Genomic DNA, 16,681 nt, shown 5'->3' on the forward strand with positions numbered 1-16,681 from the left:
CCAGGCACTGTTCCAACTGCTTTGCATGGATTATTTTATGTCATTGCCACAAGCCAATGAAACAGGCTGCGAGACACAAAGTAACCCACCCAAAGGGAAGCACGTTAGCCTTGTTCTGAGACGTGAAAAGGACGAGGTCAGGCTGTAACTGTGGGTTTGAGGACATTGTGTGATGGCCACCTCAGCAGCAATTAAATTCACTGGTCAGAGAGAAGCGTCAGACGCTAAGAGTTCTGTGTTACATTTAGAAATAAAAATTATAGAAAGAGAGGGCATTTGGGGAACTTTAGGATGAAGAGTTTAAAAGTGAATGTAGCCCAGAAGCCCTGGAAACTACTCAGAACGTCTTAGCATCCTGGCATAGAGGTGTGCCTCGGGCCGGGTGTGGGCAGCTCTTGGTAAGAAGTCTGGCTTGTCTGATTGGGAAAGTCAAAGGAGCTGGGAGTGGGGAAAGGGAAATCTTTTTAAAAAAAAACATGTAAATAGCTTAGGAGAAGAAAAGAGTGGACCTGCAAGGTCAGAAGGTGTCCCCAAAAGGCCAATGAGCACCTGGCCAGGGACCAAAGCCAAATAAATGAACATCATCGGCTGGCACTAGAATGGTCTGAAAAACGTCTGGCATTCTCTTCATTTTACAAGGGGAGAAACTGACTGCTAAAAAGAGGAAGGGGCTTTGCCCTGGGACACGTGGGGGTTAGAAGTAAAGCCAAGAAGCAAAGCGAGGTGTCCTGCACTTCATCCAGGGCATCCCAAGAAGGGAACGAGTGGGCCAGGGAAGCCAGCCAGTAGGACCACTCACCGGTTATGGTGCGAAAGAACTGTTCAGGGACAAAGGGAGATGGAAGAGAGTCTGGACATACTCTGAGCCTTGTTTTTGTATTTGCAACTTGGCTCAGGGGGAAGGAATTTGGAAGTTCTAAATGAGATGGCGGTAAAGGCACGCAGTGTTCCAAGTCTCGTTGACTAAGTGGATGTTGATGAATCACCGGGACCAGATGGCATCTACCCAGATTTGGGGTAAGATTGTGTAACAGCTGACCCAAGTGTATAGCTTGTTATTCCAAATAGCGATTGTGCCACGAGCCTGGCAGATGGCCAGCGAGGCTCCTCTCCACGAGAAGCATTTCAAAGGGGCCCAAGGACGTCCCGGCTGGTAGGATCACTGAACATGTTAGGCAAGTGTAACCTATTGGGAGCAAGGCATCATTTTTCCTGTAAATTAAATTACCCACCATTCGGGTAGCGTTTTACAGTTTACAAAGCACTTAGGGTTAATCATGCCTAACTAATTGACTAGAATTCTTTGAGAGAATCAATGCGCACGTGGACAAAGGAACCCAGTGGATGTAATCTATTCAGATTTTGAAAAGGCCCTTGACAAGGTTCCACACCAAACGCCAAGTTAAGAAAGTTAAGCCACCATGGAATTGTGGCATCGTGTTTTGAAATGGATAGGGAAGTGGCTTATGGGCAGGGAAGCAAGACGAGGGATGAGTGGGGACTTCTGGAGAAACACCAACAGTAGCGTTTACTACGGGTCAGTGTGGGGACAAGCCACCCGTTTGCTGAATCATCTGAGCAACCTTTAGATGGCCAAAAGCTTGGGGGGGGGGGTAGCAAAATGCAAAGGAGATTTGTCCAAAGAGAGGCCTCTGAAAACTGACTGCTTGGCCCTGAATCCTGACTCTGACCTTAGTGATGGCATGACCTGAAGCCAATTCCTCTACCTCTTCCAGCATCAGTTTTCTCATCTGTGAAGTGGGAAGGAGAACCGTGGTGTTGTGAAAATGATACAGGCAGTGCAGGTAAAGCTCTGCCACAGTGCTCAGAGCATGGTAAGTGTCCAATGAACATGAGTGCCTATTATTTTTACCTACATTTATTCAACATCTTTTTTGGTAATTATTCTTCCCCCCCGCCCTTTTCAGCTGCACCCACGGCCTATCGAAGTTCCTGGGCCAGGGATGGAACCTGAGCTGCAGCTGTGACCCACGCCACAGCTGCAGCGATGTCGGATCCGTAACCCCCTGTGCCACAGTGGTAACCCCTCCACATTCTTTGTATAAGATGCCAGGTTTTGAGTGATCATGTTATGCCCTAGGAATGGCACTTGGGAGCCACTGCAGACTATCTCTTGAACACATTGGCAGAATTTGTCTTAGTAGCTCAGAGCAAAGAGATAACTATAGACGGAGATGGTTGTGAAATAGCTCATTGCTGGAAACTAACAATTACGGAGCACTTAGGATGTTCTAGCTACTGGGCTAGATGCTTTACACATTTCTCCCTTGATTTGCTGCTGAAATAGTCCTGGGAAGTTGGGATCGTGATTCCCATTTGATGGGTGGGGGAACAGAGACTTGGATAGGAGGTTAAGAACCCTCCCCCCAAGGTCGTGCTAGCTCATAAGGAGTAGAACCAGAGTTCAAATACAAGTTCGCTCTACCCCACACCCTCTCCTTTTCACTGCATCGTACCTGAGATGCCCTTTCAGGGGTGGGCGTAACTTAAGAAAAAATAAAAGAGGGATGGATATCAACATAGAAGTACATGTGAGCAATGGTATGAAGACAGAAATAAGAACAGTACGTCTCCTCACGCTCACGGGGCAGGAGTCTGATTGTTCTTGCCAAAGGGCAGGGTTCCTGTGGGGCTAGTGGGGGGAAATGAAGCTGCCGGAAGGGCACTCGAGGCTAGACCAGAAGGCCCCCAGAACTCTGCAAAGGAGTCTGAGCATTGTCCTCTAGGCAGTGGGGATAGGATGAGGGCAGCTGAGCTAGGGAGAGGTAGGAGATGCTTCAGAAAGACTAACCTGGCAGCTGTACAAGATGAATTTGGTAGAATCTTCTGCCTGGGTCTCTGATTCTTTGTTTTCTAATCTGCTAGCCTAAGGCTCTCAATACTCTTGTCTTAGCCTAGAAGCCAGGGGACCTCTTAAGATGTGACTGAAATAGCATATGCAGGAGGTGAAAGGGGGGACAGAAATGAAGCAGAGAGAGCAGCAGAAAAAATTACAAGTAATCTAGAGTGATTTGGTGCCCAGCTCTATATGAAGGCAGGGAGACGAGTCCAAGATGACTTTAGTTTTAAGCCTCAGGGACCGGGAAGATGGTAGTGGTATTAGAAAAATAAGGATATTAAGGGAGGAACCAGTTTGGGATGGTCTGTTGATAAATTTGATTTATGACACATAGAGTTGGGAGTAATAGTGGAAAAGCCAGGAAGAAATGCCTCGTCAGCAGCTGGAGATGTAGGATGGGAGCTGAGAAGAGCAGTTAAGATTGGAGGTAATGGAGTTCCCGTCGTGGCTCAGTGGAAACCAATCTGCCTAGCATCCATGAGGATGCGGGTTCGATCCCTGGCCCTGCTCAGTGGGTTAAGGACCTGGCGTCACGTGAGCTATGCCGTAGGTCGCAGATGCAGCTCGGATCTGGCGTGGCTGTGGTTGTGGCATAGGCTGGCAGCTACAACTCCGATTCGACTCCTAGCCTGGGAACCTCCATAGGCCGTGGGTGCGGCCCTAAAAAGACAAAAAAAAAAAAAGGTAGTGATTTTATGAATTATCCTCCCAGCGGTACAATAGTTAAAGAATGTTCACTGCAGCCTTATCCAAATAGGCAAGAGGTAGGTAAACAACCTGTGTCCGTCGATGGATAAATGGATAAATGAATCGGGGTCCGTACACATTCAGTGGAACCTAATCCTGTCCTCATACGGAGAGCAGACGCGACCGGCCTTTAGTTCCCAGTCATCGGCGCTTCAGCTCAGCTTTGAGCCAGCGCTCATCAATTACCTGCCAGGAAGCGGAGCTGATTCTTCACCTTCATCATTCCATCCCCAGAGCCCCCGATACACTCATCTTCATCGTCGCCGCAGTCGCCGCTTTCGAGCCCCTCCTCGTCGAGGTTTTTGTCCGGCACTCTGCCTTTTGGCACAGACATGGTTCTCAGGAGCTGCAAGAAAATAAGCAGGAATGCTGCAGCTCTTCAGATTTCACAAGTGGGTCTCACAGTGTGATGAAAGGGATGATGGCTTCAAACGTTAAAAGAACGTCTTAACAACCATTTCCCATTTTACGCAGATGTACTCTGCTTATACTCTCTAGAGGCTCATCCTTCTGGACCTTTCCCTAGCCTCGGACAGGATTCGCCGCTCTTCTACTCTGCTTCCACCATCCAGTAGCCAGAGCACACATTGCATCAGACCTTCACTAAATTAACACAACACATGGGAGTTCCCTGGTGGCCTAGTGGATGAAGGATCTGGTGTCATTGCAGCGGCTCGGGTTGCTGCTGTGGCACGGGTTTGATCCCTGGCCTGGGGACTTTCACATGCCGTGGGCATGGTCAACTCCCCCCACCCCCAGAAAACAAACAAAGAAAACCCCCCAAAATGCATCCCGCCAAATGAAGAGAAGAGCAGTGACATTTTATACACATTTAAATGAATACTTATCATTAATTGCCTTGTCCTATGCCCTGACTACTGGAAACATTTAAAAAATATTTCTTTCTTCCACAGTTTCCACAAGATGCTTTGAAATTCATCTTGCTTTACTGTAGATACTATGCCTAACGAGAGGCATGTCTGTTTTGTTCTTGTGTCTGGTTTTCGGGTCCCCCAGTCAATGCTTTTCTAATCTCAGGGTTTCTCTCACCTCCCCAAAGTCTCTCCACTGACTCGGACGCCCAGCTCGCAGCATGCGTGGGCTCTGAGGGCAAGTCTCGACTCCGTGTTACCTTTCCTCGCCATCTCTCTCCAGGGCTGTATTCCCACATTCCATCCTGCTGCTCTGGCTCTTGCCCTGCCACACACGTCTAGTCCTAATTCTCAGCCCCACCTATTTTTAAAGCGTGGACAACGGATGGTGCCGGATATGCAGAAAGCAAGATTTTTGCGACTGTAGAAGAGGTATCCGGAAAAAAATGCCACACACACACACACACACACACACACACACACACAGGCACATTTTGGCTTCTGTGGCTTTCACTGTCTGTGTTCATTATAACTGCAAAATACACCTGTATCTTCTGCACCTGCCATCTAGCTGGGACACCAGTCATCGGAACCAGCTATGTACCATAGTGAAATGTGACTCCAGGTTTGTTTCTCTTTAAGAAAAAGTCCACCACAAAATTTGGGTTCTTTTCTGCCCAACCATCTCTCATGGTATCCGAGCAGCCAGCCCACCTACCACCTCGCACTCCAGCACCATGTCCACACTGCCGCTCCAACACAGTCCCTTCTCTACGCCTCGCCCCCGCCTCACCTGACCCATCTAAACATATAAGAGAGACCCACAGGCTAGGATAAGCGAGGCCAGCGGTTCTCTTTTATTTACTTATTTATTTTTATAATGATTTCTATTTTGTCCATTATAGTTGTTTTACAGTGTTCTGTCAATTTTCTACTGCACAGCAAGGTGACCCAGTCACACATACATGTATACATTTTTTTTCTCACATCATCAGGCTCCATCACAAGTGACCAGACATAGTTCCCAGTGCTATACAGCAGGATCCCATTGCTTATCCATTCCAAAGGCTATAGTTTGCATCTGTTAATCTCAAATTCCCAATCTATCCCACTCCCTCCCCCTTCCCCTTGGCAACCACAAGTCTGTTCTCCATGTCCGTGATTTTCTTTTCTGTGGAAAGGTTCATGTGTGCCGTTTATTAGATTCCAGATATAAGTGATATCATATGGTATTTGTTTTTCTCTTTCTAACTTACTTCACTTAGGATGAGAGTCTCTAGTTCCATCCATTTGCTGCAAATGGCATTATTTTGTTCTTTTTTATGGCTGAGTAGTATTCCATTGCATATATGTACTACATCTTCCTAATCCATTCATCTCTCAATGGACATTTAGGTTGTTTCCATGTCTTGGCTGTTGTGAATAGTGCTGTAGTGAACCTATGGGTGCTTATACCTTTTTGGATGAAAGTTTTGTCCGGATATATGCCCAGGAATGGGATTGCTGGATCATATGGTAGTTCTATGTATAGTTTTCTAAGGTACCTCTATACTGTTTTCCATAGTGGTTGTGCCAATTTACATTCCCACCAACCAGTGCAGGAGGGTTCCCCTTTTCTCCACACCCTCTCCAGCATTTGTTATTTGTGGATGTATTAATGATGGCCATTCTGACTGGTGTGAGGTAGTTCTCTAACTTTTAGATTTCAAGACCCCTTTATACTCTTGCTGGGAATCCTGGGGAACTTTTGACTATTTAGGTATCAATGTTTACCATCTTAGAAATTATAACAGACATTAAAAATTATTTAATCACTAATTTAAAAACAACAGTAAGAAACCCATGATATATTAACATAAATAGCATTTTAGTAAGAAATAAATATATTTTCCCCTGACATTAAACTGTTAGAAGGAAGGGTGGCATTGTTTTACATTTTTGCACATCTCTTTAATGTCTATTTTAATATGATAGCTGGATTGTCATATCTGCTTCTCCCTTCAATCTGTTGTTATAGAGAATTCCCATCATGGTTCAGTGGAAACGAATCTGACTAGCATCCACGGGGATGCAGGTTCCACACCTGGCCTTGCTCAGTGGGTTAAGGATCCGGCATTGCTGTGAGCTGTGGTGTAGGTCACAAACGCAGCTTGGATCCCGCGTTGCTGTGGCTGTGGTGTAGGCTGGCAGCTACAGCTCCCGTTCAACCCGTAGCCTGGGAACCTCCATGTGCCTCGAGTGTGGCCCTAAAAAGACAAAAAAAAAAAAAAAAAAAAAAAAGAAACCTGTTGTTATATGTTGTTTTGGTTGAAACATCTGCAGAAAATCCAGACTCTCACAGATATGTAATGGGAAAAGAGAGAAGTATTTTAGTAGTCTTTGAGATAATTGCGGATATTTTTCATTGGTACTACATAAAAATTAACCAGTGGGAAAGATTCGTTGAAATACTGAAAATGAAACCCTGTCAATAAACTTTTTATGTTCTGTTACATTAAAAATCCATTGGCATGTTTTGAACTTTGCATGGGCCTTTTAGCCACTTTGTCTCATCACGCATGGACCATCTGGAAAATACTGCTTCACTGAGCTCTGTACATCTTCCAAATGTTGACACCTTTCATTATAGGATATCAAAACAATCACTTTCATTAACATCACCTCCAATCTCATTAAAAAAGTCTTTTAAGTATTGGGACGCTCTCAAGGATATTTGTTCCTTTTGAAGATAATGTCTAGCAAATACTCAAGTCTGTATAACCATGGCTTGTCAGCCTTTATCTCCAGTAAAATGGCTTTGCATGAAAAAAGAGGCTAGTTGAGCTCATAGCTAAAATAATCTCGCAAGTGCCTCTCCTTAAGGAGCATATCAACATCGCTTGCAGCAGAAGTACCTTAAACATACTGCAAATTTCATAACGCAGAGTATTCTTTAAAGGTATACACAAGGGTTAAGGCTTAATCATATTTATGGCCAAGGATAAAATTCAAACTTTCAAGATAAAATTATAATTTTGGAATTCTTAGATGTGCTACCATGACCTTGAGTTTGACTTTTATCCTTGGCAACACATACTGTCAGTTTTTCCTTTAACTGTCAGGCTCGGTTTGTTCCTTTGGAAGAAAATGTCTAGCAAATACTGAAGTCTGTAGAACCATGGCTTGTCCGTCATTATCTCAAGTAAAAATGATGATGCATGAAAATATCAGCACCATGAAAGTGGCAAATAACATTTTAGTATTGTCGTGCATGTGATTTTGACCTTGGGACTCTGTGGATTTCATGGACTGCCGGGGTCCCTAAATTATTCTTCAAGTACTGCGAGAATGGACTTTATAGGATTTCAGCTGGACCCAAACACCCTGATTTCCTCTGTTACCATTATTTCTTACAGGAAAATTGCTCTTGACATACACGTTTTTAGGTTAATTTTGAAAAATACCTCCTTCATGTCTGTCATGGATTACCTGAATTGGAATCATTCACGTACCGGGAGTCGGTGGTTGCATGCAGCTCTGTGAACTTGCTATTTCTTGAGCACGGCTCACATCCGTGCCTTTCATGAATCCCTTCAGCAAACATTAAGTGAGCACCTAATGGGAGCTGTTTTCCTTTCTGACTATTGAAAGCACGCCATCCTTTCACGCCAAGTTCAAATGTCACTTCCGAAAGCAAGCCTTCCTGGCTACCACAGATGGTCTTTTTCGTTCTCCTTTTCCCTCTTCCACCACTGCTGCCTTTATCTGTGCCTCTGAAATAGCGCTTTCCGTATGTATCCTGGTTTTATGTATCTGCACACGTGACTTTGCCCCACTACCAGACTGTGAGCTGCTAGGGCTTGCATCTTATTTACCTTTGAACCCCACAGCATTTAATGCAGTGTCTGTCACATAGTAGGAACTCAATAAGTGTGCCACTGACCTGAAGCAAAATGAAATGGCATGCATCTTTAGTTCTTTAACAGCTGCTTCCACAGGCTTGTGAAAAAGGAGAAAGTCAAAGCACAGATTCATCATAGGAAAACCTGGGAATGAATAGCTAAGCCCATTTGGACAACCCTGGCTAAGATCTGTAGCTAATCTCTGAGAGGCTGTTTTCCAGCCTGGTATCCTCAATGCCCCCAGTATCCTCTGGCATTTCAGTTTTCTAAAGTGAAATTAAAAAATAAACTTTAGGAGTTCCCTGGTAGCTCAGTGGTTTAAGGATCCGACGTTGTCACTGCTGTGGTGTGGGTTTGATCTCTGGCCTGGGAACTTCCACATGCAGTGGGTTCCGGAAAAAAAAAAAATAACAAAAACAACAACAACAAACCCCCAAACAAACCAAAAAACCCTTTAAAACTTTGCAGAGAAATGACTTCTTTAGTTCTTACTCCCATGTGGGAGACAACGTCAGCTTTGAAGGATTAAAGCACACTTTCAAACTCTATTCCACAGACTCTGCTGACAAGTCTAACCCTCATGCATTATCGAAACAAATCCAAACCTAGAAAGCTATTGTTCATTCAAATGTCTTAAAGAAAGAGTCTGAAGCTCCAGAAGGTGGAAAGAAGGGTAATAGGTCAGAGCTGAGGACCTGCCAGTGAGGATGGTGGATCTAGCACAGCCTGGTATTTGGCCCAGAATTCAAATCAGCCAAGTACAATTCACAATACCGCCCTTTTCGTTCCTTCTCTCACTCTCGACCGCGTCTTCCAGACCGAATGCTCACTTCACAAAGTGAGGAGGGCCTTGCACACACATCCGTGAACTCGAAGGGCCTAACCCTTTACGTAGAAGTTCCCAGGCCAGGGATGGAACCCGTGCCACAGCAGTAACCTGAACCACAGCAGTGACGATGCTGATCCTTAACATGCTGTGCCACAAGGGAACTCCAGGGTACCTAGCGTTTTGATGAACTGTTTGCCATTTTCACAGGACACTATCCTGTTAGCTTTTAAAAGCCAGGGCTCAGAATAATGATTATCGAAGTAAACTACTGTATGAAAATCCAGGTCTGATGATTTCAGTCCACGACCCAGAGCCATTGTCTATCCCTGACATTTCTGCCAGGCGTGGCTGGCCGCCTAGGTGGGAGGGACACGAGGCCTCTCCACTGGCCAGCTCTGTCCATTGCTTCCACCCTCCCTGCTTCTCTGTTTGACTCACACCCAACCATCACAGTTGCTTGCATATACAAGAATATTTTCATTATATAAGTATTGATATAGAAAGATGAAAGGAAAGAGAAATAAGTGAAAAAAAACAGTTTTCAAACTTGAAGAACTAATATTTGTATTTTCAGGGTCGGGTTTGTTTTTCATGTCTATTTTTGTATGGTTGAACTTGTATTTCAGCATCAGACTAACTGGGGTTAGAATCCTGGCTTTTCCCCCCTTACTCACGTCTTTCTTTTTCCACTTATTAACGTCACTGCACAATTTCCCTAAACCTCAATGTCATCTGTAAAATGAGGAAGCTAATGCCTGCCACATAGAATCGTCGTAAGGCGTAGCTGTGATACGTGTAAGGCTTTAGATGCGATCACAGCACCTACACAGCGCCCTTCAGAGATCGACGGGCACTTACGTAACTATTCTCTTAATCCTGGATGTTGACATTGCTTCTTCTGCTCTTATAAATTGAGATGGAGCATCAGGAGCATTCGGCAACTCTTGCCAGATTTGGGATTATTTCCTTCGTTTCCTATGAGCAGGATTACTGGGTCCAGGGTCTGTGCATTTTTCTCCACGTGGGAGTGAGTCTTCAATTTCCATAAGAATCACCCAGGGTGTTGGTCCAAACCTCTGGCTCCCAGGCCCCACCCACTGAGCTTGGACTTCTAGGTCTGGGGTGGAGCGCAGGTCCCCACTGCGAACTAGATCTGCCCCCAGGTCCCGGCCCCCACCTTACTGTGAGGGAACCACAGACCACACTTTAAGAAAGGCTGTTTCAGGGTCCCTCCGCTTCCCAGAAACCCAATGAAACCATCTCTGGATGAGAGTCACCTCTGCCCCACGTGTGTTTGCATCCTAATGCATATGCTCTTCAAACCATTTGATAAAAAAGTAAATGCCATCTGCCGCTTTCTTTTCAGTCAGGTATGGACTGCATGACCTTTTGTCTTTGTAGTTGATGAAAATACCCTTGCGTAAAGTGAGTGACTTCATTTGATTAGAAAGGGAAATATTTAAAGGTAGCCTTGGAACAGGAACTCAGGGTTGTGTGATAAAAGGAAACAAAAAGCCTGCAATAATTCCTTAAGAAAATTAGAGCCACCGTGTAAGAGAAGGGAAGGCTTTCTAGAATATAGCAATTTCATGTTCTTAAAGCCATAACCAAGATAACAAAAGAACACTGCAGCAGGGGACAATGAGAGTTGGCCCAAGCTCTTTTCATGCTTGGTTGACAGGAGAACAAAGATCAAATGACATACTTGTTCTGAGGGGGATCAAATATGCTGAAATGAGACCGGTGAGAGCAGCAACTCGTGATCTGTCTATATGGTATAAATAATGCGCCTTTTGGAATTATCTTGATTGCAAAGATAGGAACCTTATCAGCCACATACTGTGCTAGAGCTGAACATAAGTTCTCTCACGTGATCCTCGAATCCACACCATCCATTTGTGTCAACGAGGAAGATGGCCAACCCCGTCTCCCACGTCAAGGGAGGCGCCGCCGAGAGGGGATAAAACTTGACCGAGTCGCTAAGTAAGTGAGAGAGACCTCATTACAGATAAAGTCTTCTCCCAGAAGAGTTTTACTATATTCCGATAAAGTAAAAAAAAAAAAAAAAAAAAAAGCGAACATGTAAAAAATAAATAGTTTTCTGCTCCCCAGTCCAGAGGTCTTCAAGAAAAACATGGCCTTCTGCAAACCCCAGTTCAATCTCACTTTCTCAGCTGCTATCCAGGAACTATCTACCTTGATGGGAAAGTCTTTTGTTGCTGGGAGGGGGACATGGTGATTGGATGCCTCTTGTGTCTTCTTCCCAGCCTTGCCATCTCCTGTGTTCAAATAACCCAATCATCTCATCATAACACAGGTTCGTTTCGGAAAACTTCAGACAGCTGGTTAGAATAGAATGAAAAATTCCATTACTGCTGCTACATGGCTAAGCGTTTTCTTGACTTCAAGCTCTTTAGCATTTGAAAAATAAAGGATAAGCAGCAAACCAGATACTACAAATACAGGGCTTGGTACATATTTTGAGGATTTGGCTGGTTTTGTCTCTTTTGGCTACTCACATACCTCTCTCTAGGCATGAAAAAAAAAATATCTGGAATCCAGGTTACATTTTAAAGCTCTTAAGCTGGGCTTACAAAACTGATTTGGAACTATCTGGATGCTCAGCTTTATACAACCTGGGAGGAATGCTTTGGGGGCTCGGCTTTCCATGTCCACAGCAATGTAAATACATGCTTTACTGTTTGTATTTGAACAGCATAAGCTAATGGGAAACAAATGTGGTACCTCCAATGAATTCCAGCTTGTTTCGAATGCCATTATTATTTATACGTCGTGCACATCCACAAGACCTAGGGCACATGACCTCTGCTTTGCGTGTACACTTTCTTTGAACGAATGCACCAAACCACAGCCACAACTAATTGGAAACAATTGCAACGCCACACATTTGAGAGGAAGCCAGACCCAAAGTGCACAGGGCTGGAATGAATGGCTATATAGGCACTTCTCACATTGAAGAGGCAATAAAGTAGAGCCGTTAAAAGTGTGAGCTCTGGAATCTGACCAGCATAGATTTGAATTTTGACTCAGCCTAGCTGCTAGCTGTGTTACTTTGGGCAAGTCACTTAACCTCTCGGAGCTCCAGTGTCCTTGCCTGTAAAATAGAGGATAATGCTATGCATTAACACCGCAGGGTTGCTGAAGAATTAAATTCAATCGCGCCTTTCACTTTTCATATCCCATGCATCCTTCCTTCATGGAACTTTCCAGAGTTTGTAATTACATATTCTCCTGTTGCACCCCACTAGACAATCAGAAGAAATAACGGTCTGATTCGATTACCAGTGTGCAGCACAAGGTTTGGGACAAAATAAATGTGCAATAAATATTCACCCAATGGGTGACTGAACAAATAAATAGAATAATGCGTGTAAAGTGCTTAGCACATTGTCTGGGCAGGGTAATTGCTTCTCAGTCATGGCTACTCTGCTGCTCAGGGTAACGATGGGGATCTCGAAGAGGAAGACAGGGAGGAGGAGGAGGAGCAGCGACAGCCACAGTAGCAGACACGGAGAGCTTCTTACAGAGGCCTGGTAAAGCAAAACAAGTTACACGCCTTTGGCCGAACACGGAAGCATCAGAAAGAAGATCGGGTGAAAGGTTTCTAAGAGTCTGAGGAAACCCTTCTGGATGCTCCCGGTACAAAGAAGGGTCTCTGCATTAAGGATGCATGCAGAGATGTGCAGTACGAAAGAGCAGAGGGACCAGCTAGAGGCTGTGCTCCCACGTGGTGACAGTCAGAAGGCCAGCCACACCCAGATTAACTCTTGTCTGAGCGTAGCTCCCATATCTGCCTCTTACCCACAGCATGCGCTGCCTCTGCCACTTCCCCGGTTGTCTCTGGATGTTGGTGAAGGCAGCGTGGAAATTTGTGAAAAGAAATCCTCCCAATTAAAGAAATACGCAGATGGTAAAACCAACCAGGATGTGAAAGAAGCCAACTCTGGATGAAATTAAAACTATTTCGGTGGGGCTCCCTCCCAGTGGTAGAAATGGTTCATTGCAGTTTCTGGAAGCTGTCCACTGCCTTCAAATGTAAAAAGTTTATAATAATGTTACCAATAGCTCACAACTGTGTAGAGTTTTATGCTTTTCCAAGAGGTGGCAAAACATGGTGTTTAAAAGCTCACATTCTAGGAGTTCCCATCGTGGCTCAGTGGTTAACAAACCAGACTAGCATCCACGAGGACACGGGCTTGATCCCTGGCCTTGCTCAGCGGGTTAAGGATCCGGCATGGCTGTGAGCTGTGGCGTAGGTTGGAGATGCGGCTTGGATCCTGCATTGCTGTGGCTGTGGTGTAGGCTGGCGGCTACAGCTCCGATTGGACCCCAAGCCCGGGGACTTCCATATGGCGAGGGTGTGGCCCCAAAAGGACAAAAGACAAAAGACAAAAAAAAAAAAAAAAAGCTCACACTCTAGAGACAGAAAACGTGTGTTCAAATCTAGACTTTATTATTTCCTAGCTTTGTTGTTATAACTAAGTTATTCTTTAACCGCTCTGAACCTTGTATTTTTTTTATCTATTAAATGGGTACAATAATGCCTCTATCTATCTTCTGCTTTGCATTATCGTAGGGATTAAATGAGATAATCCATGTAAAATGCTAAGCTTGCTATCTGGCACACAGTAAGTACTCATATAGTAATGTATTAAAAATATGTAAGATCTGAACCTCGGAGTTCCCGTTGTGGCTCAGTGGTTAGTGAACCTGACTCGTATCCATGAGGACATGGGTTCGGTCCCTGCCTTTGCTCAGTGGGTTAATGATCTGGTGTTGCCATGAGCTGCGGTGTAGGTTGCAGACATGGCTCGGATTCCGAGTTACTGTGGCTGTGGTGTAGACCGGCAGCTATAGCTCTGATTGGACCCCTAGCCTGGGAACCTCCATACACCGAGGGTGTGGCCCTACAAAGACAAAAAAAAAAAAAGATCTGAATCTCTGAAGAGGATGAATTCAGAGTTTTTGGTTTCAGTTAACATTCAGTTATGGCCTGGGTAGGATTCATTCTCTGGGACATTGTAGGCTCTCAATAAATCTTAGTTATTATGTCATTACAATCAGCATTTCATTTTAAAAAATAATTTTAAAATAATTATATATATATATATATATATATATGTTTGTTTTTGCCTTTTTTTTTTTTTAGGGCCGCGCCCACAGCATATGGAGGTTCCCAGGCTAGGGGTCAAATCGGAGCTGCAGCCACTGGCCTACACCACAGCCACAGGAACACGGGATCTGAGCCTCATCTGCAACCTACACCATAGCTCCCTGGCCATGCTGGATCCTTAACCCACTGAGGGAGGCCAGGGATTGAACCTGCGTCCTCATGGACGCTCGTCAGATTCGTTAATCACTGAGCCATGATGGGAACTCCTAAGTAATTTTATTTTTTATCATTTATTCTTACAACCTCCATATCTGTTTTCTTGGTCAATCCATCCCAGACCCCTGTGAGGCAGCAGGGAAGGTATTACTAGCTTCATTTGACAAATAAGGAAATTGGAGCTGAGAGCAATGTGAGGCAATGTGCCCATTTTTAGCTTGAAAAAAGTTTGTGTAGCTACTGTACGGCAGCTGGGATTTGGCACGGGGCTGGGACGAGGGCTTCTGCACTCCAGGATTAATTGGAAAGGACGTGGCCCTGGGACCAGCACGGTGCCTACCACATTGTAGGTGCTTAGGAAATGCTTGGTAATTGAAAGAATGAAGGAACCAATGGGCTAATAAAAGAAACGAGCCATTTATTCGCCAACTCTTGATTCTCTCAATCACTCTCTCTTCAGCCCTGGTCTGATCTGCCGTTGCTGCTGCTCCGGTATGGTCATCGCTGACCTGCCAGGGGTCCCTGGATATGCTGAGGCTAGACAGCTAGACAGATGTACAGACAGACTGAGTGACTGACTGCCTGTCGGTCCCACAGTCCCCTCCAGCTGAGGGAGCGTCCTCCTTTGAGAAAGCGGACGTGACGTCAAAGAGGATCTTTTAAAGCAAATGAACCAACTAATTCGAAGAGATGTGGCCAAGCAAAGTGCTAGGTGGCTGAACGAGGTTCCCAAGGCCACCTGGTGAGCCTCCTCCAATCCCCAGATGAGCACTCCGTTTGCTATAGCACTTGGCCTAATGTGGTTAATTCTGACCTCTTTCAGGATCTCTAGCATTATTAGAATAAATCTCAGTTTCAGGGTCCCAAAGCCTCACAAAATACAAAACATAAGGCTGGCCTCGCCTCCAGAAGCCGGCCAGATCTAGCTGTTTGCCAGGTGGGGCAGCAAAATGCAAGCATAGCAGGGTAACCTTGCAAGCCACCAAGTCCAATATCCCGCTGAAGGCACGGCATCCTGGCTACCACCACTGCTGAAGGTTAGCAACTTTTGTGGCCCCAGGTCCGTTTCGAACTGTGAAACGCCTCAAGGATAAAATCTATCTTTTTCTGGCAGGAAAACTGACTTCGAAGACATCTGTGAAACCTCACAGCACTGCTTGGTTAGATGAGGGCCACTGACAGAGGGCAGGGGTCCCGGAGTGAGAGCACACCAAGGTATCACAGGTTACACAGACTTGATCTGCGCATTTACTATTGTCGTAGTGGATAAATCTGATTCATTCCAAATACGCATTCTGTGGTTATACTTTTGGGAAATGAGAATTCTTGCCTCTAAAAATAACCTTTGTGTTTGAACCACAGCAGCTATGTCATCAAGCACAGGGCTTTAAGAGTCAACCTCAATGGTTGGAGGAAAGGGTTCACTGTCTTCCAGAAGGCATCTGGCCCACCAAGGATTAGTGAGATGCCTCTAGTTTCCCTGTCAAAGCTTCCTGCCTTTAAAGGCTAGGTCTAGATCAGGATTTATAAATAGGATTTCAGGGCTTTTCTTCTCTGGTATACTATTTGAAAAATATGAATTTAAAAATATGTTTCAGATAATTAAGGCTGCATTGGATTATTCTTAAGTGTAATAAATGGCCTGGTACATCTGGCCCAAATAAATTAGCTGGGACTTGATGAAAAAGCAGATTCTGAGTTTCTAGTTATCATTTCCTCGGAGGTCAGAGAGCTTCAAATCTTGCCCTAAGTCTTTGGGTATAGATTCCTAAGGAGGAAATGGGTTCCCACAGAAAACAGGAAACATGAGTAAAATTATTTTAATATTCATGTCTAATCACATAGTTTTAAAGGTTGAAAGAGAAGAAGCAAAAGAATGGCACTCTTCATCAATGTTCATAGCAGCACTATTTATAATAGCCAAGATATGGAAGCAACCTAAATGCCCATCAACAGATGAATGGATAAAGAAGATGCAGTAGGAGTTCCAGTTGTGGTGCAGTGGTTAACGAATCCGACTAGGAACCATGAGGTTGCGGGTTCGATCCCTGGCCTCGCTCAGTGGGTTAAAGGATCCGACGTTGCCGTGAGCTGTGGTGTAGGTTGCAGACTCGTCTCGGATCTGGTGTTGCTGCGGCTCTG

The 16,681-nt window shown here is 44.8% G+C and overlaps 1 protein-coding gene across 1 annotated transcript in view; it reads right to left on the reverse strand.

Annotated features, from left to right (window-relative positions):
* GPC3 (glypican 3) overlaps nt 1–16,681 on the reverse strand; it is a 437,111-nt gene that overhangs the window by 50,604 nt on the left and 369,826 nt on the right. Inside the window, exon 7 of the mRNA XM_013986449.2 lies at nt 3,794–3,953. Within this exon, the coding sequence (XP_013841903.2) occupies nt 3,794–3,953 (160 nt within the window). The remainder of the gene's footprint in view (nt 1–3,793; nt 3,954–16,681) is intronic.

The sequence above is a fragment of the Sus scrofa genome, chromosome X (assembly GCF_000003025.6).
Source record: "Sus scrofa isolate TJ Tabasco breed Duroc chromosome X, Sscrofa11.1, whole genome shotgun sequence".
Taxonomy (NCBI): Eukaryota; Metazoa; Chordata; class Mammalia; order Artiodactyla; family Suidae; genus Sus; species Sus scrofa.